Here is an 8361-nt window from a genome sequence, read left to right as displayed (position 1 = left end):
GGACATGGCTTATCGACTCATTTTGACTTGCTGATCATTATTAATACATATACTTTAAGGGGTCTGCAACATACATGTGCGCAATTTCTATTTTCTATTGTTTTTATAAAAAATAGTGTGTAAGTGTCAAAAAAGATGATTATTCAATTGTTTCTAGTTTTCACTAATTTTTAAGTAATTAAATCAATTCTATGTAAACCGGGGTCCTAAGCTCATAACATGCCATGCCGAAATCGAAAAAAATCCTAATATACCAGTGGAATAACAATTTTAACAAATCATCTCAATTTTAATAAAGAAATCATGTTCTCCATTAAGAGCTCCATGTCTGACGATTTGAGTCCAGGTCCTGCGGATCCTGACCAGCTACTGCTACCGCCCCCAAGCCGCTCCCGACCTCAGCCCTCACAAGCTGTAAGCGTGAGATCTCAAGTTGTGCTTAAGGTTGCAGTGATTTCTCTTGCGTTGTGCACACTTATGCTGCACTTGCTGCACCGATACTCAAAAAATACGCACATGATAATGAACCGAGCCCATTGACAATACTGCTGTGGAACGAAAAAGAGTTCGCGTTGGAAAAAAATTATAGCCGCACTGCATGGCTGCTTAATAACTAACGATCGTACTTATGATAATAGCTCTATTGAAGCTGTTGTAGTGAATGCAGATTGGAGCTATTCCCTAGCAGAGCTTTCCGAGATTAATCATTCGACAGATTACCTAGTCGTGTTTTCAGCCAAGCAGCCGCTACGATTCAAAAATGACTTGATGAACGAATCCTATTCAACTATACAATGACATATCGTATGGACTCTGATATTTTCTGGCCAAATTATTATTTTGTCCCACACAATCGTGGCGATATTACAAAATCTTTATTGCGCTCCAAGCTAAGTTTGAAAAACCACTTTGCAGTCATTATGTCAAATGGCGAGGGGTATTCTAATTCAGAAAAAACATATTGAACAGCTGCGCAGAGTCATCCTTCTTGATGACTATGATGAGCAGAGTGGACTCAATGCTTAATTTTAAATAAGTAATTTGATTGGTTTTACTTTACGAAATATATTTGGTGGCACTCTAAGTTACAACTGATCAAGTTCAGTAAGCCCTATTGTGCCCTCTGTAGGAGATTACACCAAGTTCCTCGACCTCGACAGCATAGTGATTTTAATATACGGTGGAGCAAATACCAATGCCAAAAGCTCAGCCAGGCAAGGTAATATGGGATTAGTCTCATATTAAGTTCAAGATACATACATAACTCAATGAATTACATTTGGTGCCTTTGTTAAATTATTGTATAATTAGTATTTGACAAATAAAGATTTTGGCCTTAAACTAAGTACATGGCAAGCCATCTTAAGCCGCGCTGAATTAACGAGAATGTTCTATGCTGAATCATAATAATATAATATACATAGATGTAATAAATGATTATTAAAACCCCAAAATCTTATTTTAGTTTCACGACGATCGATAATGCATATGCATATAAGCGATCTACTTCTTCATATCAAACTTTTGTGTCTGTAGTTCTTATAGTACATGAAAAAAACAATGAAAATCTACTAGATTATAGTTGGCAATGTTGAAGAAATAAATTCTATAGATAAAACAACTAAAAAAGCAACTCAAACTAAAAAAGACATGTAAATCTGGAACTAACACACACAACTTTTTATTGTTGTGAAAATGAAAATCGCGGAGAAGTTTAGTTCGGTTCAACCAAGTTCAGCTGATGGTTTGGATAGTGGTGGGGAAAGCGATCTTCTCAGTCTAGCACCGCCACTTCGATCGCCAGTCTCTTCGACCATTCGACGGCGATTCCGAATTGGTCAATATCTATCAAACATAAAGTTCTTAGTACTGATCGTGACAATTTACGTGCTGTTGCATCTGCTACCGCGTCATCATGCAAGCAAACAAATTCATGAAACGAATCGATCTGTTGTTCTCCTTTGGAATGAACACAATTCCTCGCAGGCAGGCGAGGATTATATACAGTGTGGCTGCAGAATAACCAGTAATCGCAAATACGCTCAAAGCTTAATAGAGGCCGTTGTTGTCCATGCAGATCGACCATATTCACTGGACGGCCTCGAGAATATCGAGCATACACCAGACTATCTGGTAGTATTTACTTCCAAGACTCCAGTCAATCCAAATGAGAGCCCAATAACAGCTAAGAATGAATCAGTTTTTAATTTCACCATGACCTATCGGCTAGACTCAGATCTGATCTGGACAGATTTCTATTTTTATAAAACTAAGGTGGACTTTAATAGGCAGCTGGCATTTGACGCACCAGATGAGAACTTTATGGAAAAGCTATCTAGCTTTGCGGCAACTGAGTTACGATCAAAATTAAACGCAAAGAATCGTTTAATTCTATACATGATGTATGAAGTGAACGCAAACACCCTTGCAGAAAGTCTCTATCTGGAGCAGATCCGAGAATATGCAGAGCTAGACGCCTATGCGAGTTGCCAAAAAAACACACAGTAATGCATGTTAGTTCTGCTCCAGCGAAATTTACTGCATTTGGCTATTTTTTCAGCTGTATTGTGTATCATTTTATGCTTGTATTTGAATCGAGTACATGTCCGGACTACTTGAACCCGCAATTCTTCATGGCGCTTACCAACTACGTTGTGCCCGTGGTGCTTGGTGGTGGGGACCTGAGTCACATTGCCCCGCCGGGCTCCTACATCAGCGCTGACGACTTCTACTCACCCCAGCAGTTAGTAAGTTACTTAAAGCACCTCTCCGTCAATCCGCACAAGTATGAGAAGCTCTTCTGGTGGCATTTTAAATACCAGCTCAATAAAATTAGCCAGCATTACTGCGCTTTGTGCCGACACTTGCAGCAGACTCAAAAACATGCCCATACTAAGAAATTTGTTCAGTGGTGGAGTCGCTACCAGTGCCCAAATCGATCTGAAGTCTGGTCCTGGACTCTCCATCCGCTCATTTAGTAATTCAGATCTTTATAAATTGTTATTGTTATTACTGTTATCCAAATCCTCTCCTATATTATCCAATTGACATGATTTGTCCATTGGAATTTTCAGAAATTACAGACAGAGGAGCATCAATTCAGAAATGGCAACTTGGCATCGAAAGTCAATAAAGTGTCAGCCTGCAATATCAGAAGACATGAAAGACATGAACGAATGGAAAATATATTGTGCCCTTGTACTTTGGGAACTAGCCAAGTGAGAGCTCTAAGGTGGGAACTCCAGCCAGTCTAGTCTAGTGTGTGGGCGACGGTAAAAGATGCCTAGACTTTGGTAGACGGCGCAGACAATGCACGAAAAACAAACACAATTGTCATGGGAAATATTTCACAGTATTGCGTCTCTTGGTGCCCCATGCCCCACACACCAAATCCCATATACCCATCTACACACACTGCTGCTGCTGCGACGCTGCGTCGCGTTGCCGTCTGTTGCTGGCACATCTCAAAACGGTATCACATACACAAAACACTTCTTCTTGCCACACACAGTATTTATAAGTTAAATGCTTCACTAAACAACAGGCCAAGGGCCATACGAGTGGCTGGCGCAAGAGGCGCAAGAGGCGCAGGTGGACGCGAAGATGGAGTTGGTGGTTGCTTGCTTGGGGCAAGGTGTTGCAGTCGCAAGCAGAGTTGAGGGTAAAGCGATAATGAAACCGACAGGCGTCAAGCGCATCAAACCAGGGTCCCAGCCTTTGGGCCGCCATTGGGTTGACAGGTTGTTCTTGTGTTCTCATTTTCGTACCAAGCTGTTTCGGTTTCTGGGAAGTTCTCATCACGGCACCGCTGACTGCCAGCTATGTTTGCCCATTCTGTTATCAACTATTACAATATTTTTGTTTAATTGACAAACAGGTTTATCATTTAACGCTCCAACTGTTTTCCCACACTTATTTTCCGTCAGGTTCACTATTAAGCAACCCACAGGAACGCACTAAAGACTTGTTTGGCAAATAAACCAATTACCATTAGAAATTAACTAAGACAAGACAAATACTAGCTAGTATCGCCAAAATTCAATCAGTTCATCTCTGAATTCAACTTCAAGCTTTGCCGCCTTTACATCACGAAAACTCTAAGAGATTAAAAAGTTTGTGATGCTTCATCAACTGCAGCTTTTGGTTGGGCTTCTGTTAGACAGCGGCCACACTTGGTTGGGGCTGGTTGTGCCTTGTTTGCTTTGGCGCTTCCCAGAGACTTTCAACGAGATGCATTGCCTGCAACCTTAATTTGTTTGTTTACCTTTTACGGGCTAGCAGCTGACTACTCTGTTCCCCTCTCTCCTCTTTCCCACTGTCTACCGTGTTTCGGGCACATTTGTTCTCTGTGGGCAAAATGTTTGAAAACAGACGCACATGCACTTGCATTGTTTTCCTAGAGAGCTAAGGCGGTTGGACACAGATGTTCTCAGTGCTGAATCGAGTTTAGTGTTAACAACTCGACACTTCATTAATTGAATTTGAAAAAGAGCAGATATAAAAAATCCATTTAGTTCGAAGCGCGCCCGCAACGACCGACAGCCAAACGCAACACTCCAATTAGCTGCCGCTATTTGCGAGTGGGTGGGTGTTTGCCTTCAAGTAGTCACATTAGGAGCACTTTTCAAAGTTTTCGAAATGTTCAACAGTTTACTCAATCACTGGGTGGTTCTGTTTACTCAATTCTCATCTAAAGATTTCTCAGTTGATAATCAAAATTTAGTGATTTAATAAATCCAAAGAAATTTTACAAATAGATATATTTGGGACCCAATACAATCTACATTCTAATGTCTTACATAAAAAAGTAGCTTATATAAAAGCAAGTACGCATTAAAGTTGGGCGCAGACAGATTTTTAATGCGCTTTATATACACACATCAAATTATAAATAAAAAACTAATTATCGCCAATAGCTTTCCATTTTGTAAATTAAATATAAATAAAAATATATAAATTAAAAAAAAAAAATTTTTAATTTATAGATAAAATCTGATTTTAATATAAATAAGATCTCATCAACGAATGAGAAAATTCAAGACGACTTTCCTTTGATATTCCACTTTTAGATAACTTGTATGTTATCGTAAAAAACTTAGAACTATTCAGCTAAAGTAGATTTAATGAAGACATCAATTAATAAATGGAACTATTTGACGATGCTGGACGACATATAATTAAAGAAAAAAGTGGAATAACAAGGTCGCATTACTTGTAATAATTGTTATGGAATTTCGAAATCAAAATATATATTTAAAAGATTATTTCCAAGATGCACTCGCGCATGCCTATACATTTTAGACTTCAGACATAGGTATACCACAGAGCCGTCTTAAGTGTTGGCAATCCATTGTAGTGACCATAAAAATGAATCTTCCATATATGCAAATGTAACTCGCGAGTTAACAAGGCAAGCGAGAGGAGTTGACTCTTGAGCCGCTAGAGCAGCTAATCGATGTGTGGAGCCCCCAGCAGCAGCGGGCCTGCCAAAAATAGTTTAGCTGGCATTCACTCCAAGCCCGGTACCATTGCAATGAATCAGACTGCAATGGGACGCAGAGGCGTCTCCACCTAAACAAAATGACAAGTTGCAGAATTATTTTTCGCAGAAGATGTTCTGCCTTGGCGCTGGCTGCTCGCGCTGCGGCTGCGGCTGCGTGCAGATGAACCAAGATTGATAAGCTGTCGCCGAGGACGTGGAGCTGAGCCCGTGTCCATGCTCATGCCCATGCGATGATTCTGTTCTGTGCCTTACTCGCCACTTCTGTCTGCTGCCGTGTTCTTGCAGTTGCTTCTGCGATGCAAGTGCAATGATAATGCCTGCAATTTATGTGGCAGTCCAGGTTGCACAGCTGGGGTGCGGTGCGCTGGCTCAGAGGTGACAACAGAAGCTGTAGCAGCAATTTTACAGCGATTACATCCAAGGCAATGGCATTTAAGGGGCCATTGCCAAGGTGCGATCTGCGGGTGCCAGATTTCGATAAGTGTCAGTTCCTGTATGCGATCTTGGGCCATGTACGCAGCTTAGGATGGGGCTGGAGCGGTGGCGCTGAATGAGGTGGCGCTAGTATCATTGTATTGTAAAAGCAAAGAAGAAGTGAAATGCAATAGGTCAGTACCAGACTAACATATTATTGTCCAAAACATAAACAGTCTAATGGGAAGTGCGATTCACTTGCGGTGACAGGGCTCACAGGGCGGGTGCGGCGCATAAATGTTGCCGGTCACGTAGGAGTTGGGGTTGTTCTTGGCGGCCACCTCCTCGGCCCAGAGCTTGTTCAAATACTTCTCGAGCTTCTCCACAATGTCCTCGCTTTCAGGGTCCGTGCAGGTGGCGAAGGAAGAGCTTGTGGAGTCGCCGCTGGAGCTAAGACGACTTTGTTCCTGGCACACATTCGAGGCCTCACTGCAGCTGTCATGTTGGCAATCAATGGGACAATGATGGTTCTCCCAGTCGGTCAGTGGCTCGGCGGCATCCTCATAGCTGGTGGTGTCATTGTCCTCCTCACTCTTACGTCCGGACCGCGGCGGAACCGTTTGCTGCTCCAACCGATACCATTTGACCTTGTAGGAGTCTTGACCGCATTCCCCGTACTGCTCGCCCGTCAACTGGTCAATGTTGCACTCGCAGATGAGCAGCGGCGAGTTGCATTTGGTACAGCGCGGTAGCTTGAGCTCGTGATTGAGGATGGGACGCGGAGCCTTCACCTTCACAACTGGACTCAATTTAGGCACTTGCAAGCCGCAAAGTAAACACGCCTGGGGCAGCTCAGTGCCGTCAGTGATCTTGAACTTTTCGTGCGCCCGCTCGCCGGGCTTCATATGGCCGGGAACCTCCTGCTTGGAGCAGTTGCGGCAGGTGCAGTTGGGCACCATAAGAGGGTTGGCTCGGGCGCTCATTCGCTCGTAGAGAGCGCGATAGACAAGACAGATCTGTTTCTCGTAGGACTTGTGCGCCCAGAAAAAGGCCGCCTTGTAACTATCGAAGATCCGGGCCGTTTTGTAGGCGGCATGCATCCAGGCTGCCCTCTGGGTATGTACGGTCATGGCATCCATAATGGGATTGCTAATGGTTGTTGGCGGCTTACCGTGGAAGTAGGCTTTGAAGGAGCGCTTGATGATGGCGTAGGTGAGCATGGCTTCCACGTTCTCCATCTCGCACTTGATCCGCAGCGCTTGCAAGAGGTCATCCCGATGCAGATGGGTGGCCTGTGGCGGATCCGGCGGACAGCTAGTGCGCAACTTTTCGTGGTATACAAAGGCTCGTTTTATGATTGACTTGGCATCATAGGACTTAGTCGTGTTGATGCCACAAATGATCATAATCTGGGCCAGGCTTTTGGCGATGTCCTCAATGTTGTCATCGAACAGCTGGTAGGGATCTAGCTTCTGTTTGCAGTTGCAGCAGCATTTCTTCTCCCCCTCCTTTTCGACCGCTTTTGATTTCGACTTTTCCATTTATATAGCTTACGAACAATTTTGAGTTTCTACTCTAGATTTATCACTGAAAGGCTTGCCTCAGACCCTCAGTATATATTTTATCTAAAATGTGACTTTTGTTGCTTTTCATGTCGAATGTCAAAATTAATTGAATGTTAAATAAAGATTCGGGCTTTTATTATAAATACTTGGGCAATATTTCTGTGCATGACCATTGAAAATTGCCTTATTTGTAGTTCTGAGATAAAACCGCATTGTGTCTTGGGTTACAGTAGACCACACCACACTTCTGCATACAATGTTTAGTATTATGCTAAGTATATTCTATACCTTCTTCATTAGCTTCATTGGACAGGCCGATTGGTATAAATGAGAACAAGCCGAACAGGCCGAATAGTGTGTGTGTGTGTGTGTGTGTGCTGTTGTGTCAGACTAAATTGTTCAAATAAATTAAGTTGTAGCTTTCGAATGCCGTCGCGGCAAACAATTCGACAGCAGACGGTAGAGGGGAAGTGTACTTTTAAATGGGCTTGGGTGTGGATTGGGGCAAGCAAACAAGACGATCGGGGCCGACGCCTCACAGAGGCCGCCGTCGCATTGTCATTTGATAAATTATGATGTTTGATCAATTGTTCAACAGGCGGGGATGAAAGCGGGATCATTGGTTCTCTGCCTAATGAAATCGCCTGCTTTCTTCAGCTGCTGCACACACACACACACTCACAAGCCCGCATCAAGTTGCCGCTTGAACTTTTCTTATATTTACATTGTAATGTCATCTGGCGGAGCAAATAGCAACGCATCCCATCCCAAATCCAGGCCATTCATCTGCATATGTGCTGCATAATAGAGCTGAAGCTTCAACGTTGACTCTTTATTGTGGCTAATAGGCTCATGCGGCTTTGTTGTTATGCCGACACC

At 43.0% G+C, this 8361-nt stretch overlaps 2 protein-coding genes and 1 pseudogene across 2 annotated transcripts; 2 read left to right on the top strand and 1 right to left on the bottom strand.

The window, feature by feature from the left end:
- Positions 1 to 303: 303 nt before the first annotated feature.
- LOC108597909 lies at positions 304 to 1223 on the top strand (annotated as a pseudogene).
- A 410-nt stretch (positions 1224 to 1633) lies between these two features.
- On the top strand, positions 1634 to 3018 carry LOC108598785 (alpha-(1,3)-fucosyltransferase C). Its single transcript, XM_017985528.2, has 2 exons — positions 1634 to 2504; positions 2561 to 3018. The coding sequence occupies exons 1-2, from the start codon at positions 1696 to 1698 to the stop codon at positions 2976 to 2978; spliced, it is 1227 nt and encodes a 408-aa protein (XP_017841017.1). The 5' UTR covers positions 1634 to 1695; the 3' UTR covers positions 2979 to 3018.
- A 3080-nt stretch (positions 3019 to 6098) lies between these two features.
- LOC108598565 lies at positions 6099 to 7536 on the bottom strand. Its single transcript, XM_017985249.2, has one exon. The coding sequence runs from the start codon at positions 7456 to 7458 to the stop codon at positions 6172 to 6174; it is 1287 nt and encodes a 428-aa protein (XP_017840738.2). The 5' UTR covers positions 7459 to 7536; the 3' UTR covers positions 6099 to 6171.
- Positions 7537 to 8361: the final 825 nt, after the last annotated feature.

This window comes from Drosophila busckii, unplaced genomic scaffold, assembly GCF_011750605.1.
Source record: "Drosophila busckii strain San Diego stock center, stock number 13000-0081.31 unplaced genomic scaffold, ASM1175060v1 chrUn_07, whole genome shotgun sequence".
In the NCBI taxonomy this organism is placed as follows: Eukaryota; Metazoa; Arthropoda; class Insecta; order Diptera; family Drosophilidae; genus Drosophila; species Drosophila busckii.
Note: the sequence above shows the minus strand (reverse complement) of the source record. Positions and strands in the feature narration are given on the sequence as shown.